Source organism: Pelodiscus sinensis, chromosome 3 (genome assembly GCF_049634645.1).
Source record: "Pelodiscus sinensis isolate JC-2024 chromosome 3, ASM4963464v1, whole genome shotgun sequence".
Classification (NCBI taxonomy): Eukaryota; Metazoa; Chordata; order Testudines; family Trionychidae; genus Pelodiscus; species Pelodiscus sinensis.
In genome coordinates this window covers 89,095,794-89,117,128 of record NC_134713.1, presented here as the reverse complement: position 1 = coordinate 89,117,128, position 21,335 = coordinate 89,095,794, and the positions used below count along the sequence as shown (strand labels likewise).

Here is a 21,335-nt window from a genome sequence, read left to right as displayed (position 1 = left end):
GCTAAATTCCGAGTCAATGAAATTTCTTCACTAGATTCAGATAAATTCAAAACTTTACCTAATGACTATTTTTAGTTGCATATTAAACACCAAAATCTTGGATTTTGTCCATATGCACTACCTCCAGATTTTCATTGTTCAGTATGCTGCAAAACTTTGAATTAACACATAAAACCGATTGTGAAAGTTGTTATTGAGGAAAGCTGCAGATTTCTGTGAAGCTGGGGCTTTTGGCAACTTGGAAGGAGCAGTAGATGGCTTGGGTCTTAATACCACAAGGATAGTTAAGATTTCTCGTTCTTGGGATAAGAGTTTCCTTCTGTTCCTCCCTTATTGGCAGAGACTACAATCATCTGATCTTTTTTCCAGGGGAGGTGAAGGAAAACCATGGGAAGCAGGCATGGTTTTTCACTGCTTTCCATACCCACAAACCCTAGTCAACAGCCAAATGTCTGGTTGTGCCCCCCTCCCGCCTTTTATTTCTCCATCATTACTGATAATAAGAACATGTGATGGATAAAAACATTAGCTGGACAGTATGCCAACACTGTCAGCAGTGAAATACATCTCACAGGACATTTAAAATTACACGAGTGAATTTCTGACTAATATCTTATCAGGGCAATGGTTCTCAAAGTGTGGCCTGCAGACCACAGACTTGCAGGTGGGCCACGGGCTCAGGCTGCAGCGTGGAGCCCACACTGGCACTCCAGTACCGCGCGCGCGCACAAGTTAGTTTGGCTGAGGCAGCGGCAGAGAGGGGAGGAAAGTTCGAAGCCTCATGGGCCAGATCCAGCTCATGGGAGAGGGGGAGAAGGCGGAGGGGAGGAGGGAGGGGCGGGAAGAGGAGAAAGTGGCTCCACAGATGCTGCCATTCCCCTTCTCCCAGGCTGGAGAAATGGCACTGCAGGAAACTGCACACCTGAAAGCTTCCCCCACTGCTCCCATTGGCAAGAATCCTGGCCAGACCTAAGCCTGCTCCTGCACCAAACCTCCTGCCCAGTCTCTGCAATCCCACCCCGTCCTGCACCTAATTTTTCATCATGGTGGGCTGGCGGTCCGCCAAAAGATTTGTGTTGAACAGTGCGGGCTGCAGGCCAAAAATTTTGAGAACCACTATATTAGGGTGGACAGGCGCAAATCATACTACTCTTAGAGCTTTCTTGTTCATGCTGTCTGCACAGTAAAGCATACTACACAGATTCACATTTGGGCAGTTATCTTCACAACCAGAAAGAGCTAAAAATCAATGTTAAAAAATAAATAAAAAGTTTAGTTGTTGCAGCCAAATCTTATTGCTAGGGTGTCTGTCCGTAGAAAATGTCATACTAGTGTAGAAAACATGGGACCTGGAAAATAAATAAATTACACAGTCTACTTCTGGGTCACTCAATTACTAAATTACAAAAAAAGGCACAAAATTACTTTTTAAATGCAAAAGCCCATCCCTGCCAAACAACAGTAATAAGCACCAGGGGAAAATTTAAGAGCATTTTATGGAATCATTTAGATGTAATGGAACATATTTTATTAAAACCAAAGTGATCCTTTGTTCTACTCTGGGGCATGGTGTACCCTAATTATAAATCTGTTTTATTAATAAAAATCTCTGGAGTCTACTTCTACCTCTACTGAAATCCATTTTATAGAAGTGTACTAAACATTCAAGCATGCTAAATATTAGCACAGACAGTAGAATCAGCCAGCTACCTCCTTGCCTCCCCTTCCCCCCATGGACAAGGTGCTGGGGGAAGCCGACTTTTAAGCCAGCTCCTCCCAGCACTGGCGCCTGCTCCCCCCCTTGCTGCCTCTGATCGAGGCAGCAGGGGGAGGGCGTGACTAGTTGAGGATCTGATAAGGTTTTGCTTATCTGATAGTCGACTAGTTTGCTTACTTCCCTACTTGTGACACTAGTCAAATCACACAAACCAAACTTTCCACAGGTGGTCACTAACAGAATGTTTCTCATTTTATGGGTGCTCAACTTGAATACACATAGCAGCAATTGAAATAACTGGGAGACGTGCTTTGCACAAAAAAGGGGTAAAAAAGCCATTTCCTATAATCTTATTCTCAGAAATGGATGATCCGTTTTTTGCTTGAATTTTTGGGACTAAATTTTATCTGAAAAGCAGACACCTGGCATGGAAAATTTCAGCTTGATGGTTCAAGCTTGCCAAAGTTATAAGCAACTGAAAAAAGGGTCTTATAATAGGAAGAGTGGAGCAACCTTAAGTATAGGCTGTGCTACCTATACTGAAGGATTTTTTGCTTACAATTTTCCCTTGTGACAACAGGTGATGGCTCATTGCAAGAAGATGGCTGATTTTTGTCCACTGTTAACTTGAATGGCTAACAGCAGCTGTATGGTGAAGAATTAACAGCACAGAACAGCAACAGATATGACACCTAACATCAATCTGAGTCTGAAGCTAACTACCCTTATGAGCAACAAATGAAAGTGCAGTACAGTGAATTCAATTTAACACACTGCTCTAGAAGCTGTTTTCAAGGGATCTAAATGTAAATGAGAATATAAGAAAAACTGAATATGAAAGAAAGTCAACAAAGCAAAACTACACAGATAGGAAGATTCACAGTCTTTATGTACTATACTTCAACGGTAAAGGGAATCATAAGTCATTTTCCATTAATCTATTGTTGCCCTAGATATCCCTCCCCTCAAAAAAAAGGGGGGGAGGAATGTGAAACAGCAGTTTTAACAATATATAAAAGTTACAAGCAGAAGGAATGAGATATGGCCAAAATGTATACATTTTCCTCTTCAAGGAAAGTTCTGCAATACTATAACTCAGTTTTATTATTATGAAATGCAGATCACTGCTCCACAAATTTAAGATTTGCACTTGTATTCAGCCACTTGATACTTAAAGAATACAACATATCCTGCCCAAAATCGCAATATTTGCTTTCTGATCTCAACATTAATTTTCTAAGATTTTACAAGTTTACAATTACCTAGAGTTAAAATTGGACCCTTCATGGTACATCAAGGTTCTGGGGGGAGGGGGGGGGGAACCAACCCTAATGTCTCCTAAAGAGTCACTGTAATATGCAGCCACACATTTTGTAATTATGTGATTTTGCATAGTGTCACCTTAGGACTGAGTTACAATTATTTAGGTGCCCTAACTATAGTTTCATAATTTAACATGTTTGAATTTCTTTTTAAATTGAATCTTAACTATGAATTTCTTGTTTTGCAACATTTGGCATTGGAATAATTACAGCACTCTTTTTTTTAAAAAAACTGTAACTATGGATACGTATTATCAATCTTAACTCCTATTTAATGTCATTTTTGTCTGGAAATAAAAACAAACAACTTAGAAAACTGATTTAATACACTAACATAGTACAACTTAGCATAATGTGATACCTTCTTCCTATACAGCTAGCTGTCAGTTTCCGACCAGCAAGCCTGTCAGCCTCCCATTTCATTTGCCCTGTCTTTCTCAAACCCTCTTTTCTCCTGCTGTGTCCTGAAGAACAACCCCACATGCCCTTCACCATTTGCCACTTAATATTTGGTAACCTGGATGATCCCTCACACCAAGTAAACTTTATTATCTTCAGAATATATACTTGCTAAACCTGCAGCGTTCTACCTAAATACGCTTGCCAAATTCTATAAGAACATTGAATATGAAACTGCATTCCACAAAGCATGGGCTGCACGATTTTTGAGGGAGCTAGATTGCTAAATCTGATTATAATTCAGACACACCAATATTTTCAGTTCACGTTTGTGGTAATTAATGCAATCATTAGGACAATCACATAGTTCTATTAACATCAGGGATGTAAAAATGCACTTAATTGTGTAACTACTAAAAAAAAAAAAATCCAAGCAGTTGCATGTGCTGTGGGCTCTGCAGTATAAAGTTTAAATAATCTTTATACTGCTGAGCCCGGAGCAAAGCCTCCTTAGGAGTGAGGCTGGCAGGAGCTGCTGCAGGCCCAGTTCCTAGGGATGGTCCCATTCCTGGGGAGCCCATTTGTAACCCGAGGTGAGGTGGAGGGTGGTCTGGCCTGCCACTAACAGGAGCTGCTCCAGCAGGCCCTGAGAGGCGGAAGCATCGTCCTGCCTCGGGCTGCTTGAGTCCCTTCTAATTTACCAGTTAACCTTTTATATGCCTAATTAACATCTTCTGTTTTTATATATTCATAACTTGCAGAAACATTTTCTTTTGGGGTCAAAATTTTCCAAGCCTACTCCCACCAGTGGCTATTTTTCCATTTAAGAATAAAAGTTTGTGGAAAAACCTCTTTCTATGTTTAAGTGTGCTATAAAAGTACTCTTAACATTTGGCTTTATTTTGCTCACCAATAATTCAAAAATAGCTGAAAATAAACTTCCAACTTGGCTTCCATTAGCATAGTCTCTGTTAAATGTGGACTGAAATAAGACAAGACATTAAAAAAACCTAACAGCTCCTTAACATTAAACATTAAATAAGCCAGGCCTGCACAACATGCGGCCTGCAGGGGACCACTGTGCGGCCTGTGACGACTACGGGCGGCGCAGCCCCATCCAATCCGCCAGCCAGGTGGAGGAGCAGAGCGCCGCTGGGGAGGGGCAAGTGCAGCGATTCTTGTCGCCGGGCTGCCTGCGTGCAGCTCTGGCGCGAGGAGGCGGGGCATGAGCCAGAGGGCAGGATGCTGGCAGACGCCAAGACGCTGGCGTGATGTGGCGTCGTGACATCACGGCCGGCGACCGCTGAATTAAAAAAAGGCTCTGGCAGCCCCGCAAACTGGAAGGCAGAAGCCAGGTAGGGGAGGGGAAGGGGCTTGTGCTGAGGTGAGGGGAGGCAGGTTAGGAGAAAGGGGAAGGCACCAAGGGACAGGGTGCAGGAGAGACAAATGCCCGAGGGCCAAGTGGAGACAATGAGGAAAAGGGTAGGAAGGGAAGTGTCAGTGGGGGGGGGGGGGGGGGACAGGGTGATGCTGGGAGAGGAGAGGGCAAGGGCATTAGGAGCTGTATGTTGCATATGTTGTGCAGGCTGGATTTAATTGAAAAATTATTAATAAAGTATTACCCTCCACCACCTACCCTTGCAGCTAGAGTTGCCAGGTGTCTGGCTTTCTACCAGACAGCTGGGCACTGGATGGAAGCGTGGTGGCGCCTCCTGTGGTTGTGCGCTGAAGCCGGGTGGTGCGGGGGGTTTTTTTGTATGTCTGACGTGTGGTTTTTTTTTTTTTTTTTTTTTTTGCTCGACAAAAATTTTTAGCCGGCATGTTTGGTATTTTTTGGGAGAGCATCTGGCAATCCTACTTGTGGCCCACAGCTGTTTTCTTTGGAGTAATATGGCCCTCTCCACTTTCCAAGTTGTGCAGGCCTGAAATAAGTACAAGTCTTAAGTGCTACCAGGGCTACTGCTAGACAGGCTCACAGAATCATAGACATCAGAAATAAAGAGATGAAATATCCAGTTGGTTTCCTTAGATACAAGGCATCCACTACTATACATTATATTTAAACTAGACTGAAGAAAACCAGTAGGTTTTTCCTCCACTTTAGTAAGACTACTCTACACCTACCATTTCCAGCTCAGGAAGTTTTCCTTTACAGGCAGTCCCCGAGTTACGCGGATCCGACTTATGTCGGATCCGCACTTATGAACGGGGCTCTCTCGCCTCGGAGCTCGCAGGCAGCGGGACCGCCCAGAGTGCAGCGGTCCCGCCACCTTGACCTCCGGGGCGAGAAAAGCTGCTCCAGGTGCCCCTGGTCTGCTGGGGACCGTCTCCAGCAGACCAGGGAGACCTGGAGCAAAGCTGGGGAGGCGCGGGACTCGCCGCCGCTGCGGCTTTGCTCCTGATGTCCCTGGTCTGCTGGAGACGGTCCCCAGCAGACCAGAGGCACCGGGAGCAAAGCCGCAGCGGCGGCGGGGTCCCGTGCCTCTGGGCTTTGCCACAGCAAAGTGTCAGAGGCGCGGGACCCCTCCGCCTCCCCGGCTTTGCTTCAGGTGCCCCTGGTCTGCTGGTGCCCCTGGTCTGCAAAGCCTCAGAGGCGCGGGACCCCTCCACCGCTGCGGCTTTGCTCCCGGTGTCCCTGGTCTGCTGGGGTGGGGGGCGCAGTAGCAGACCAGCAGACCAGGCTTTTGTTGTGGACCCTGGGGTAGAGCAGCTGGGGTGCTGCCGGGTTGGTCCTGCAGGGACCTGCCTGGCAGCCCAGCTGTTCTGTCCCAGGCTCGAGATTCAGTCGCTGTTGAAACTGATCAGTGGCTGATTCCAGGAAGCTGGGGGCAGAGCAACTCTGCCTCCAGCTTCCTGTAGTCAGCCCCTGGTCAGTTTCAGCAGCAGCAGCTGAATCTGGAGCCAGTTCCGACTTACATACAAATTCAACTTAAGAACAAACCTATAGTCCCTATCTTGTACGTAACCCGGGGACTACCTGTACTTTCATTATATCAGCCTTCACTCACTAAGTTTCTCCTCCCTTCCTAATGTTCACATCTTTTAAAAAGTTTTAGACTCTTCTACATATTTTTTAATGTTTCTTCTCCAGTCAGTCCCACATAAAAGCTAATTTCTCACCATGAACTTCCTCTAACTTTTCCATGTCCTTCTGATAACAATGGCCAGAAATGAACACAATATTGTATAGAAAAGTATTTTCACCTCCCAATTTCTGACACACTCAGAAGGTAGGTACTCAATCTAAAAAATTGCAGAACAACCCTGCCAGAAATCTTGAAACTTAAAAAAAGGAATTATGCTAGGTCAAAGCATGAACTGAACCCCAAGTAGTTACCTACACATTTCAGAGCAATACTTCTTTTAACTAGCTGTAGGGACTTAAGTTCAAAGGGAGCACTTAATTTGAAGAGGTGGCACTAACTGTAAGAAAAAGTAGGTGAGGAAGAATGATCGATAACTAGAGAAGATCTAGGCATAACTGGACTTTCTGAAACCTAATATTATGAGGGAACTTGCTAAGTTTCAAGGGTGAAACCTGTGTACTATAGAACTACAATATATCCAGTGGGGTGAGAGAAACTGCTTAATCTAGATGCTGTCCAGTTTAACGTGTGTTTGTGTTTTATTTTATTTTGGTAACTATTCTAACTTTATGCCTATCACTTAATAGTATGGCTATGAATGGGTAATGGGTTAACTGATAAACATCACCATTACCAGTTGATGCTTATGGTAACTGGTTAACCAGCACCCAGGAGCAGCCCGCCATGGGTGAAGAGCTACTCCAGCTCTACCAGGCCGCCCACAGGGCAGGCTAGCAGAGGTGGCAGCCCTGCAGGTTGGGGGCAGCTTTAGCCGTGCATGCCCATTAGATTCCTTCCACTTCATCAGTTAGACGTAACATTCAACTGGTTAACTGATTAAACAGGACTTTACATCCCTAACTTATGGCCACTTAAAAATCTCTTATGTACCCAATAAACTTGTTTTACTGTTGATCTTTACCAGTGAATTTCCCTGAAGTACTTGGCAAATCTGTTCAAGTTTACAAAGGCTGGTATATACCAACTTTCCAATGATGAAGTGGTAAACCAATGAATAAAGTTGCAGTGCTTGTTTTGAGCAGTGCGGGATGCTGTATTCCTGAGGTACAAGGCTGAGGCAATCTGGCTGGTGCCTTGCTGTATGATTCATATGTAGCTCTGGGAGCATTCATTCAACTTAACTGGGTGGGATTCTTCACATGTCGTTGTGCTGAGTGATAACAGCACCTGTAAAGGTTAGCAAAGCACTGAGACAGCCCAACTGGAACGTTAAAGGGGCACAGCAGTCCCACATTCCCATGCTACACCCCGGGTATCTTATCACACTCGAGTTCTGTGGTGTCCAACATGCTAGCCACATGGGGCTGTTTGGCCGGTTGAGTGTGGATAGCAGTAGCCACTGTAGTGGCTACTGTTTCAGAAATAGTTGGACATCATGCGTCTAGGCATTTAAACAGCACGATGCTGCAAGTGAAAAGTAGAGATGAATGATTGGCCAGGAGGCCCCAGGCAGTTGAAAGAACAGTTACTCAGAATGAAGAAACAGCAGACTGGAGTGAAGGTAAGTTATCAACTGCTCTGCCTCTTCCCCTTAAACTCTTACATTTCTTGCCACTTAGCCAAAGAAAATTTGACAGTTTAGCTTTTAATCCACTTGACTTTCAAGTTCTTGAGCTTAATCCTCAACCATGCCCAATAAGCGCTGAGAACATCTACTGTGAGGATAGTGACAGATCTCTTTGTAGGTCCCCAATCTTGGGATCTAGTCTAAACCATCCCAAATCGCAACATTGTTTAGAGCAGTGTCAAGTGTTAAAATGGTTCGTAACAGCTCCTGGGACTATTGTGCCATGCAGCAACAATTGAAGCACAGAACACACTGGACACATACTCTCCAGCTCTAAATATCAAAGGGGGCTGGGGTGGGGAGATTAGAGCTGGATGTGTCAGTTGTACACCCCCATGATGGATTTTCCCACACAGCATAATTCTCAGCTGTTCATAAAGTTGCAGCCACTTTATACCACCAGAGAAGCATAAAGAGGACTTAGCACAAAAGGAGCCAGATCCAGGTCATACAAGTGCAACATTGCAGTTTTATGGTTCACAGAAATATTCATTTGATTTTAAAAAATAAGTTTTAAATTTTAAAACTATATGGAATCATTTCTATTGGTACTTGGTTCTATAACGTTTACAAAACAATGTCTATTTAGCAGAACGGAGGCAGCTTTAAATCCAGTCAGTTTTAAAGATAATATTAGGCAATACACCTGCTTCCACGCCCCCCTCTGCATTCCCTATTTGCATGGTTTTAGTCATGCTTTCTTAGTTTTTTCTTACAGATGTGTGAAAGACCCAGGCAGACTGACTTCAGGAGAAAATGAAAGTATACAAAGTACTATCAAAACAAAACAAAAACAAAAACACAGAATGTTTCCTCCATTCAGATATAGTAACTTTTAAGGTGTCATCATACTACATTAAAAATGCATAATACAGTATTCTGTTTAAGTTGACTATGTTCCTTCAAGTGAAAGCTTCAAATAAAACACATCACTAACAAATGGGGGAACCAAACCACACTTGATCCACAAGTAAACAAGGCAATAAAAACAGCAAGGGTCTTGAACAGGAGTAGAAACGTAAAAAGGCATTTAAAAATGTAACCTCTAAAAATCCTAGCAGTGACACACGCTGTGGGCTCTGTAGTATAAAGCTTAAATAAGCTTAATGCTGCAGAATCTGCAGCAAAGCCTCCCCGGAAACAGCCTTGTAACAAATGTCTTGACTAAGTTTATTTGAGAATTCCTCTTAGAAACAAAACCCAAACACCAAATATTCATTCTGACTCAGATTTACAAGCCACCAACAGAGCTTAGGAAATGAATGATTCATTGAGCAGGCTTGCATGTACACACAGCTTCTAAAATAAGGAAAGCTGAGTGGCATGAATACAATATTAAGGTTGAGAAATCAAGTACAATAATCTCTCCCTTTTCTTTTTAGTTTATACCCTATGCAGAACAGAATTGACAGCCCAAGGGAAGGGTTGCTAACACAGGTTTCAGCCTCCTTTCTGCCACCCTGTCCTGAACTGCTCTAGGGGTAATTTAGTCAGCACTAAGGAGGCTACCCAACCATGGTGCTTCCCAGAAACAGCATTGTAGTTCCATCATATCTGACCGTCCAGCCCCACCCAAACATGCTACCTATGCTGAGGATTGAGAGTGGCTGTCTTCTTCAGCTCCCATGCCAGGGGAATTGTGGTCAGATTCATCCCTTCTAGAACCATCTACACCTAGCATACAGAGGCTGAAATCTCACTCCAATCATCACCTATCCACAGCCCCAATGGCTCTGTTCAAAGGCAGCAAACAACAATACAGCAAACAGAAGCATTCTCTCAAGCAAACAGCTCCTCCTAAGGGACTTCCGGAGATATCTGCTAAGAATCACACCCAAGTTTTGGATTGATGAAATGAGGCAGAAAAAAAAAACGTGACTTACAGAAAGTCACACAGTCAGTATCAGGCCCATTATAAGAACTCTGGTCTCCTCTGCTAAGCTTCTAACCACTAAATCAGTCCCCACTCCACCACCAGTAAATTAATCTCAGCTTTTGGATTTTACATCTACAAAACAAAGAATACTTTGCAGTTAGAGTACTTTTTCCTTCTACAGGAAGTGCTCCACCACACTGCCTAAGCATCAGGAGACAGACAGGGAAGATAGTTTTAGGTGGAATTTGATGGATATGTGGGAGAGGGGTTGCGTTAGTGGCTCTGATTTTTAAGTCTTGCCCTATGCTATCAAAATTAAACAAAGGAGAAAATAGACATTGACAATGAACCAGTGACTATTCTCCTGCACCATTTCTCTTGCAATTGCAGTTGAAGAAAAACCCTGTTCAGCACCATTTTAGAAACCATAGCTAACCAAAATTAGTTGAAAATCTGTTCGTACAGACCCCAGACTTGTTTAATGACAAGATGATTCAAAGATCAGAATTTTTCCAGCAGCTGTCCAGTCCGGAATTAAATAAAAAGCAATCAATATCTAAAGAGAAGAGCAGATTTTACTACCCAAGACCATCACTGCCAGCGTTCAACTCCTACAACACTTGGATCCAAACACTACATTTCACAATTCTGTTGTATTCTAATCTGTGTGGGTTCTTGTAACTACCATGGTGAATGCAGTTTAAGTAGGGATGTTAATGTATACCAGTGTACACAGTTAATCAATAAGCCTGGGCTGATCAGTTAACCTCCATGGGTTAAACCACCCACCCACCCCTACCTACCGGGCTCCTGAGAAACCACCTGTTTCCCACATTGCAGCCTCTGTATGAGAAGCAGCATGTGAGGGAAGGAGGTGGGGGGGGGGGGGGGGAGGAAATGCAGGTATTCCTGCCAAGCCAGCTTAAAAGTAGGCTCCCCACAAGCATCAGCTGCCACCCGGATGTAAACACGTGACTGCTAAAAATTTCAACGGTTACTCTTTTACAAAAATAAACGTATTTTAACTTTCCTAGTTAAAAGTGCCTGATGTCTTTTGAGAAGCTCAAACCAAACTTGTTTCTAGACGTTTTCCCCTTTTGCCACCTACCTTTTCTTTTTCCTTGCTACGTGAGAATTTAGTTCAGATAGTGTAACCTCCTAAATTTCTAAGATCTATTTCCACTCTATCCTACCTTTTCTTTTCCCAGGAATTCTTCTCACAAAACTTTTTCCTATTCTAGATAGACTAGAGTCATAGGGGAGGTTCTTCAACAGTACATGAAAAAGGATTAATACTTGTGATTTCCTGAGTCCCAAAAGAGGGACCTGCTCACGCTGTATTTGAGACTTCTGAAGAAATTTATCAAGCAAATGAAATTGTGGAGGGTGATATTAGCAACTGTGATAACATCCTTATATCTACAAGACTAGTCCGAGAATATAGACTTGAAGACAGCAAATAATCCAAGTTTTGTGTAGGAGAGCAGCACAATTTGGGATGGAGGGGGGGCGGGGGGGAAATGGAGGAGGAAGGGGAAAAGAGGGGAGTCCTGCCATCTGGACTCTGTATAGCCAGCCCCAAGATCTATCAGAGTGCATATCGGGGGTGGGGAACCTAAGGCTCAGGGGGCTGGATGCAGCCCCTGGGTCGCTCAGATCTGGCCCGAGGCTTTTATGGCCTCCCTCAGCACTGGCAAGCCTACACTGGCACTCCAGCCCCCCTGCATCTCCCAGCCCCCAATTGGTGTACAGCATTAACAGCAACCTTAAGGAGGCTAGTGATGTGAATGGTTAACTGGTTAGCAACACCCTTACTGAGTGAAACTTAATAGTTACAGCGACGAGGAGTCCTGTGGCACCTTATAGACTAACTGAAGTGTAGGAGCATAAGCTTTCGTGGGCAAAGACACGCATCTGACGAAGTGGGTCTTTGCCCACGAAAGCTTATGCTCCTACACTTCAGTTAGTCTATAAGGTGCCACAGGACTCCTCGTCGCTTTTGCAGATTCAGACTAACACGGCTACCCCTCTGATACTTAATAGTTACAGTTAACCAGCAGCCCAGCTTGGCATGCCACACCACACTCTCCCTTTACGCTCCCCGCCCAGTTTAAGTGGTTAACCAATTAAACATAATGTTTAACTTGTTAACAGGATTTTACATCCCTAAAGGAGGCTTGTGTATATCAATTTCCTATAACTAGTCAATACTAGATCTCACTCCTCAAAGGGCTGTACATTAGGTTACTAAAATAATCAGCTGTTCTGTTTCTTAGGTCTAAGAACCATCCCCAAAAAGCCCATACTCATGCAGATGAAGTTATTAAGAGATAGCTTTAGACTCCAGATAATGTACCCCCTCTAGACTAGTTACAGGCTTATGTTCAAAGTTGCATTAGCTCAGGACAAATCCTCAGACAACAGAGATTCAGCACAAGATTCCTCAGTCTAATGGCTTCTTGCTTATATAATGAAACTTTTAGCTTAAATGAATTCAATCACCCCTGAGTTTTAGACCTAGAAAGAGAACTGTGCACACTGCAACTGAAATCTCCATGGGTGACGGGGGGGGGGGGGGGGGGGGGGAGTGGGGTAGGTGAAATCACTACATGCTTGGTGAGACGCTCTCTTCAATCCAGCCCATCATGTACAGTATTTGTAATAGACACATAAGGTTTAGATTGCAGAACTCAGCTGGACCATCTCATAATACAGGATCTCTGTGTTTACAAAGAGTCCCAACTATCACTTCCCTGATGGCCTGTCATGCCTTCTAGCCTGCAAGGCATTTTTTTCCTGCCTTGAAGTGTTCCTTTTCACAAGTGAGCAATACTATTGCTGTATGCCAAGTCAACTGGCAGGGTGGGGCTCAAAACAACTACCATACCAGGAAGCTATGAAGAACTGGAAATGGCACCCAGTATCACATCAAATCTGCAAAGATAACATGCTGATAGATGACCTCAGTTGTAAGTATAGCATCAAGTACAAGTGCCTCCTGAAGAGTGCACTGGCAAACCCATGGTCCCAGAGAGAAATCTGTTCTCTTCTTAGGACAGGACATGTCGAGGATCCTTACTGGATATAATCCTCTTGGACCAGAAACAGACATACCTGTATTAGATATGTAAAATCCCCTGGAATTAGATAACTAATTAAGTATAACCCATTAACTGACTAAACAGGAGTGACCTCTTTGCCTGCGGCAGCTGGGCTGGAACAGTCACCCTCCCCCCTGGAGCCTGCCTCAGGCAGGGGAGTACTCCTGCCTCTGCCAATTCACCATAACTGGTAAGCAGTGAGGCTTACAGATTAACCATTAACATCCCTAACCTGTATGTACCCCCCTCCAAATTGCTCTAATCCCAGCAGCAGGGATTTGTTACTATCTTAACTTAAGAACTAAACCATTCAATAAGACATTTAGAGTGCGTCTTGATCTAGAGTTTTGGTTTTTTAAATGTCATCTAACACATTCCAACACTAACACAAACAAAGCAAACTGTACTTTGGCACACACACTAGCTGGTCAAGTTAAAACCTAAACTCGACCAGCTTGAAATGAAAAATGTGTTAGTTGCCTTTTTACGTTCGTGTGAGAACACGCTCATTAATCAGTTCTAAAAAGCAAAACCAAGGAAGTTACCTAGCCAAGACAAACTTGCCAAAAGGATGACACGACACAGTTTGGTACTGCCATTGTTACTTCTGCACTGCTGCTGGCAGGGCACTGCCTTTGGAACTGGGCACCCAGCCAACAGTTCTGAAGACAGTACAGAAGTCAGAGTGGCAATGTTGTGATCCCTCCTAAAATAACCTTGCAACCCTCCTGAAGTGCCCTTTTGAGTCAGGGCCCCCAGTTTGAGAAATGCTGGTCTCCCCTAAAAAATCTGCATAGTATAGGGTAAAAGCACACAAAAGCCTAGATTTCATGGTCCATGATGCGTTTTTTCCATGGCTGTGAATTTTACATGGACCTACATATTCACCAGCAAAGATTCCAGTACCATCAACTGTTAAAGGCTCTCTATTTCATCTCAGATGTTCCATTAATATCAGTACATAAATCCAGTAGGTGGAGTTTTATCCATACCTTTACATGGTTTATTTCATGGATTTAGTGAGTATCTGCACTGAGGTAGTTTACACTAGTGTCTACACTAAAGCTTGCCCTGGTGCAGCTACACCAGAGGCTAAAAACCGCATTGTACACAAAGCCTTAACGTATAAATCAGATGGTCTCACCTTGGAATAGCAGACCTTCTGTCACTATTAAACTGAGACACCACATCATCTCCTGAGATTATTTAGAATCATACAGTGGATATCCTATGTACTTGCTATTCACCCAGGGCAGGAATGTTATGTTTTAAACAAGGGGAACATTTACTTACTACAGTAAATATGGTTCTTCACAATGGCCGACTGTATGCACCTAAACTCCCCACCTTCTTTATCAACATTATTTCAGTCTTACAATTGATTTTTATTTACTAGAAGGAACTGAGCTGTAGTTGGTGTTATTACCTCCTTTGTATCTACCAGCAGGAATGCACAGACAAAACTAATGCACCCATCCAACTTTAAAAAAACCCAACAACAACAAAAACAAACAAACAAAAAACCACACATGCTGCTACCCAAAAAGGCCTTTGATCCTGAAAATACAGATGCACACAGAAGTGGGCTGTGCCCATGAAAGCTCATTATACCATCTACATCCGTGGTCACCAACCAGTAGATCGTGAGATACCGGTAGATCTCAGGGGCTCTAAGAGTAGCTCGAGCCCTCTCTGAACTGTGCACCTGCGCAGTACATTTACATTAGATTTCCTCATTTGAGGAGCAGCTACTCACTGAGCAACAACACAGGTGAGTAGCTGCGAGGAACAGTGGGAGCTGGGAGGCCGGGAGGGCTGAAACACCCCAGCAAGCTGATTGTGGCTGTCAGCTGGAGCTAGGCACAGCCTCCCTGGGCTGAGCGCAGGGCAGCTGGGCTGTAGGGAAGAGAAGCAGCTGCCCAGCCAGCTGGCCATGGCGCTCAGCCAGGGTGCACCACGCTCCATGTGAGCTGGCGCAGAGGAGATGCTGCCTGGCCTGCTGGCTGTGGTGTTCAGCCCAGAGGAGGCTGAACCGCGCTCCAGCTGATTGGGCGGCTTCCCCTCTGCGCCTGCCCACGTGGAGCTTGGTGGCACCCTGGCTGAGCGCCATGGCCAGCTGGCCGGGCAGCCACTTTTCTTCACTCCAGCCCGGCTGCCCTGCGGTCAGTCTGGAGGTAGCACGGTTCGGAGGCTTCCCTCCGTGGCTGGTGTAGGGAACTCCCTGCCCCCAACCTTGTTCCCTCTCCTCTGCCCCAAACTTGTTCCCTGCCCTCCTGGCCCCCCCCTGCAGAAACTTGTCCCCCAGAACCCTGCCCCCCCTGCAGAAACCAGTTCCTTCTGACACCCTGTCTCCTACTACAGAAACCTATCCCCCTGCTCCCCTCTGCAGAAACCTGTCCCCCCCAGCATTGTCCCCTGCTGCAGAAACCCGTCCTGGCACCCTGCCCCCTCTCCCCTGCCCCCACTGGCACCCTGTTCCCTGCTCCAGAACCCACTAGCACTCCTCCCCAGTACTGTGTCCCCTGCTCCCAAATGACTTTTCTATGGATCAGTGACCCCTGACTCAAGGCAGGTTCCCTGCCATTCTCATAAATAAAGACAATGCAGAAACTTTTTGTGTTTAACATAGTATTCTATTTAAAAATGAAGCCTGGCCAACAAACCCCTAATTGGGGCCAATCCCCCATCTGGCCACAACCACTCCTGCACTCCCCCTGCCCCAGACCATAGATCTGAGCCTATAAAACACTAGAACCTCATGCCCTCAGCCCCTCACATACCCCAACCCAAATTCCTGTACCCTCACATCGGCAAGCCTGTGGCTTGCTTAGTATCCCAACACTGTCCAGCCTGGAGCCCCCTCCCCGAGCCAGTGTCCCCTTCTCCACCTCCTCCTGCAACCAGATTTCCTCCCAGAGCTTGCACCTCTCACCCCTTACCACACCCAAATCCCTCATTTCCCCCCCCCCCCCCCCCCCAGAGCCTACACATGCTGTCTCAACACAGCAAGGGTCCAGCTAAACTGCAGGAGTTTTTCAGATTCTGGAGGTATCCCAGAAAAACTCTTCTGCATCCAGGGTTGCGTTTGTTCTTCCGCTTTTTTAGTGGAAGAGCAAACAGGCTCTTTTGGTCACCCCTATATTCCTCTTTCCACAAGGAATAAGGTGGCTTCCAAAAGAAGGGTTTTTTTTTTTCTGAAGCAAAATGCCGGACAATGTAGCACTTTAAAGACTAACAAGATGGTTTATTAGATGATGATAAACCATCTTGTTAGTCTTTAAAGTGCTACATTGTCCTGCATTTTGCTTCAGCTATCCCAGACTAACACGGCTATATTTCTATCACTTTTTTTTTCTGACATTTGGTCCAGTATAGACAGGCCAAATGTTGGAAAAACCTCTTCCTACAGAAGAATAAAAAAATAAAATAAGCAGCAGTATAAAGACTGGGGATAGCAAGTGATGGAGAGGAAGAGAATAGAGAGGGCGGGACTTCAAGGAAGGGGCAGGGCTTCAAGGAAGGGGCAGGGCGGTAGATCTTGGCTTGGTCTGTCATTTAAAAAGTGATCTTGGGTATAAAAAGGTTGGAGACCACTGATCTACATGTTTTGTTAGTATAAAGTGCTACCAGACCATTTGTTGTTGTTTTCTGTAACTAACTTGGCTACCCTCTGGAGCTCAAAAACAGTGCTGTTGACTTTGCAAGTAAGATTCTGCAGGATAAGGACCAAAGTTCTGAACTCAAGTATCATGCAACCTCAAAGCAAAAAATGCCTATAGTTACTAAGTTACTTATCAATTCTCTCTTTGTTTTAAGAGAAAGTGTTGGGAGAGATTAAGTCAATCATTGCACAGTAATCAATTTAAAGGATAAAATAATACTCTTTTCAATCAAGACCAGGAAGCAACAATGTAAAAATGGAGAGAAAGATGAAGTAGGCTCACTAAAATATCATGCACAACCACGTTTTGTTGTGCTTTGAACTGCCTAGCATTTAGATAATAAACACTAAAGCCAATAGGTCTCAGATATTAATAAAAATCATAGAGTTTTGAAGCAATTTGGTAAATATTTTTATTTGAACAAGGTAGCACAAAGTGTTGCCATACTGGACCATAAGGCTGGACCGTACTTTTAGGTAATTCACTGAAAAAAAGCTATAGTCTGCAATTCAAAAGTAGTTTGCAATATGCTATATGAAATTAACCTGATAAATCTATTTATATCACTGATATGAACAGACAACAAGTTGAACCTCTCTAGTCCAGGAACATTCATGATCTGACATGATTTTAGTGAGGTGTATGTCCATTTATCATGGCTGTGGCCAAGTTTCCCAAAGGCCCCATAAAGTTGTTTACAGTCACCAGTCCTACTCTGTTTTCTGTGCTGTTACTTAGCTCTAATTTGACCTTAAATGTCTTCTAAGAGCCAGTAAGACAAAGATTGACCTCCTGTGGTTCAGCAAATTATCTGGTTTGGCACTCGCCAAGTTCTGTGGGTTCCTGACTGAAGAGGTTCAACCTGTAGTTTAAAGTCCAGCTATAGACTTTCTTACTGACATTAAACGAGGGTGAGGGAAACAGTTTTCAATTATATTTTTATCTAAGAGGCATTGGAGGAAGGAGATGGTGCCTCCCCCATATAAAACCCAGTCCAGTTCCAAGTAATCACTGAAAAAAGTCACAAGGTCCATACAAAATGACTAATGTACTAGTCAATGCTTAGTGGAAAGTTTTAGTAGATCTCTGGCAAACAACAGCAGGAGTCAATCAGTCTCTTCCATGTTTTCTTGACCTGCTGATGCTATCAGCCTGGGATAATTCAAGAGACACTTAATGAAAATGAGTTTAAACTTTAGAGCATCTCCAGTTTACAGGCACACAAATCCTTAAGCAACATGTGTGCACATCGTGTTCATAGTGTCCACTTCCAGTGGAGCAGCATGTCCATCTGCTCCAAACGAGAGAGAGCAGCCCTGTAACTAGTCACTTCTGAAAGAAAGTTAATATTTTTCTCTGATCTAAGACATGGGATAGAAAAGGGAGCGTGAAGCCCACCCCAATGGTAAGGCTCCTCCAGCTATGGATGACAGCTGGCATGCTCTGCTGAGGAGGGCCAAGGCTGAGGAGGGAGAGGTTTCCCTGGGCGCTGGGGTGGGATGGGGCAGGCCCCCATAGAGAGGGTGAGGAGGGCTGGTGTTTACCTGGGCACTCAGGTAGCGCTTCAGGCACTCCTCACACACCGCCTTCTTGCAGCAGGGCAGGGGCTTGACCGGCTTCTCCTCCAGGCACACCCGGCAGCTCAGCACCAGCAAGGGCCCGAAGTCCCCCGCGATCAGCCCGGAGAAGGGCTCGGGCAGCAGGTAAAAGTCCACCTCGATGCTGCCCCCCGAGGACAGGGGGTCTCCGGCATGGGCGCGGCCGGGGGGCAGGGCCCCGGGGGCTCCGGCGGGCGGGGGTCCCGGCCCAGCGTGGTCGTTCTCCACGCAGTACACGGTGCAGTACACGTGCCTCCGCGGCGGGGGGAGGCGGCGGCGGCGGCTGCCCCCCTCGGGCCCCTCCTCGGGGGGCTCCCCGCCGGCCCCCGGCTCCCCCGCGGGAGAGTCAGGGGGCGGCGGCTCCTCGCTGCGCTCCGGGCTCCCCGGGGCCCCGGCAGGAAGCGGCTCCAGCTCCCCGCTCCGCCGCCTGCTGCCGGGCTCCCGCGGCCCCGCCGCCTCCTGCCCCGGCTCCCCGGGCCCGCCTGCGGGCGGCGGCGTCTCGGCGGGGGGCGGCCGCAGGGCGCTGAGCGAGCTCTGCTGCTCCCCCATCCCCGCCGCGTCGCATCCAGCCGCCTCCGGCCCCGCTTCCGGGTCCGGGCCCCGCCGCCGCCGCCGCGCTGGTCAACGCGGCCCGCGGGCCCCACCCGGCCCGGCGCCCATCCCGCCGCGCTGCGGCCGCAGCAGAGTCCCCGAGCCGGGGCCGACTGAAGGGCTGCGACCACCCGCCCCCGCGCCGGCCCCTCACATGTATCCTTCCCGGCCCGGGCTCAGTCACGCCCCTTCCTGGCCACACGCCGGAGCCGCCCGCCCCCACTCAGCTCTACACGTACACCTCGCCTCGCCCCTAACCTGCCCCCTCTCACACCGCCCCGCCTGTGCCTGCCACCCACACACCCCGCCCTAGCGCTGCGCCTCTCCCACCCGCCTTTCCTGCACTTAACTAGAGTGTCCAGATTGCATGTGTGGAAAACTGCAACTCGTTTGGTGTGGCCGAGTGGGGAGGGCGGGGGAGACGGTTCCAATCATTTTGGATGTCAGGTCACCCTAGTTTATACACACCCCTTAATCCTTCCCGATTCGCACCCGTCCCTCACCCACCTTTCACTTCCACCCCTCACATAGACACCTCTCACACACATACCCTTCATCCTGTTACACTGTAACATACACAAACTTCTGCCTACATTTTAAACCAGACCCTTCTCACACCTTTACTCACCCTTTAACATTGCCTCTCTCACATACCTACTCTCCTCTTAACTCTGCTCCCCACCCCCACATACACATATCTGTTAACACTGCCTCTCTCCAGGGGCAGTCCGTCCATATAGGCAAACTAGGCAGTAGCCTAGGATGCCAAGTTAAATGGGGCGCCAAATGGTGGCACAATATCATTGAGGGGTTTGGAGGTGGGGCGCCAATTGCCTGGTTCGCCTAGGGCACCAGTTGCTGGCAGTTAGTCTAGGGCGGCCCCTGCCTCTCTCATTCACTCACCCAGGCTATCAGGCCAGCTTCCCTAGCTGCCCACGCTTAGAATGTACTATATTTTATCCAATGTCCAATTAAAAATCCAATGTCCAATTAAAAATCACTTTCAAAGAAAAACTGTAAAAAGTAGAAGCATTGTCTTTATCCTCTTAGTGTCATAGACATTTAGGTTTATGACTGGCACACCAAATGTGAGCAATACTATGACATCTGCAAAAGTGATTTAAATAATTAAAATCAGACAGATTGATAAATGTACATCCAACATGTCTTGTCACTTGCTAGTAAGAGGATTAAAGAAACAATTACTGTGCATGCGGTTCAGAAAGCCTGCCCAGAAGCAAGCTGTTAGGAAAAATACCCTTCAGAACTCAACATCACTGGTAGGTACAGGAGATAACAAGAAATGCCCATTCTAGGATAACTGAAGCATTGGTAGTGACAAGTATATTGGTCATTTAATAACAGATGCGTATTCTTCCTTGTTCTACCTTATCAAGACTAGCAGTTTTGGTCCATTACCCCAGATACTCCTAACTGCCTTATTAAAATCAATGGAAGTTAGGAGCCTAAATACTTTTGAGGATCTGAGACACTGTCATTTCAATTACCGTAAATTAGCATATATAACCCACACTTGTGTATAACCCACACCCGTGCATAACCCACGGTTTTTCCTGAATGTGTAAAAAAAGTTTTAGATAACCCACAGATGTGTATAACCCCATGGGTTCTATACACTACCTTAAGATAATTGCACATACCAGGATAAACTGCATCTTCTGTTAGGTAGCCAATCTGGTAGAGCATAGCGCAGGCGAGGTAATTCAAATGAACTGAGAACTAACTAATGCAGTATGACCGATAATCCTGTGGTGAGTTATCTACATAAAAATAGCTAGAAGTATGCAATAGTTCTTCCTAAAAGAAGGAGCATGAGTCCCTGCCTCTTCTGGGCCCAATTCTCATCCTCCTTCCCCCACCCACCACCAGGTGTGGACTAAAGGTGGAGGACTAGTCGGCTATCCAATAAGCAAATCCTTATCAGATAGTCGAGTCGACTAGTCACTCCGCCCCCTTACTGCCTCTATCAGATAGAGCAGTGGTCTCCAACACAGTGCCCATGGGTGCCATGGCGCCCGCAGGGGCGTTTGTGTGCGCCTGCCAAGTGCTCGGGGCTGGCCCCACCCTGGGTGCATGGTGCATGCGCGATGCCGTCCCCAGGCACGCTGCGCATACGCGGTGCCAGCCCTGGGTGCATGGCGAGCGCTGTCCCCGGGCGCGCGGCAAATTGGCTGCCCTGGCCCCAGGCGCATGGCTATGGGGGGCGCTGGCTCCAGGTGCGCGGATATGGGGGGTGCCGGTCCTGGGCGCACAGCTCTGGAGGGCACCAGCCCCAGGCTTGTGGCGAATGGGCGGCCCCGCCTGTGGCCACGTGGCGCATGGGGTTGCTGGCCCCAGGCGCGTAGCTCATGGGGGTGTGGCATATGCGCGGCCC

The 21,335-nt window shown here is 46.5% G+C and overlaps 1 protein-coding gene across 3 annotated transcripts in view; it reads right to left on the bottom strand.

Moving 5' to 3' along the window:
- RNF217 (ring finger protein 217) overlaps positions 1 to 19,203 on the bottom strand; it is an 81,781-nt gene extending 62,578 nt beyond the window's left edge. Inside the window, exon 1 of one of the 3 annotated variants that reach the window (XM_075924097.1) lies at positions 18,296 to 19,203. In XM_075924097.1, coding sequence (XP_075780212.1) covers positions 18,296 to 18,898 — 603 coding nt within the window. In that variant the 5' untranslated portion in view covers positions 18,899 to 19,203. The remainder of the gene's footprint in view (positions 1 to 18,295) is intronic. The other 2 variants (XM_075924096.1, XM_006139447.4) reach the window with 2 other exon arrangements.
- Positions 19,204 to 21,335: the final 2,132 nt, after the last annotated feature.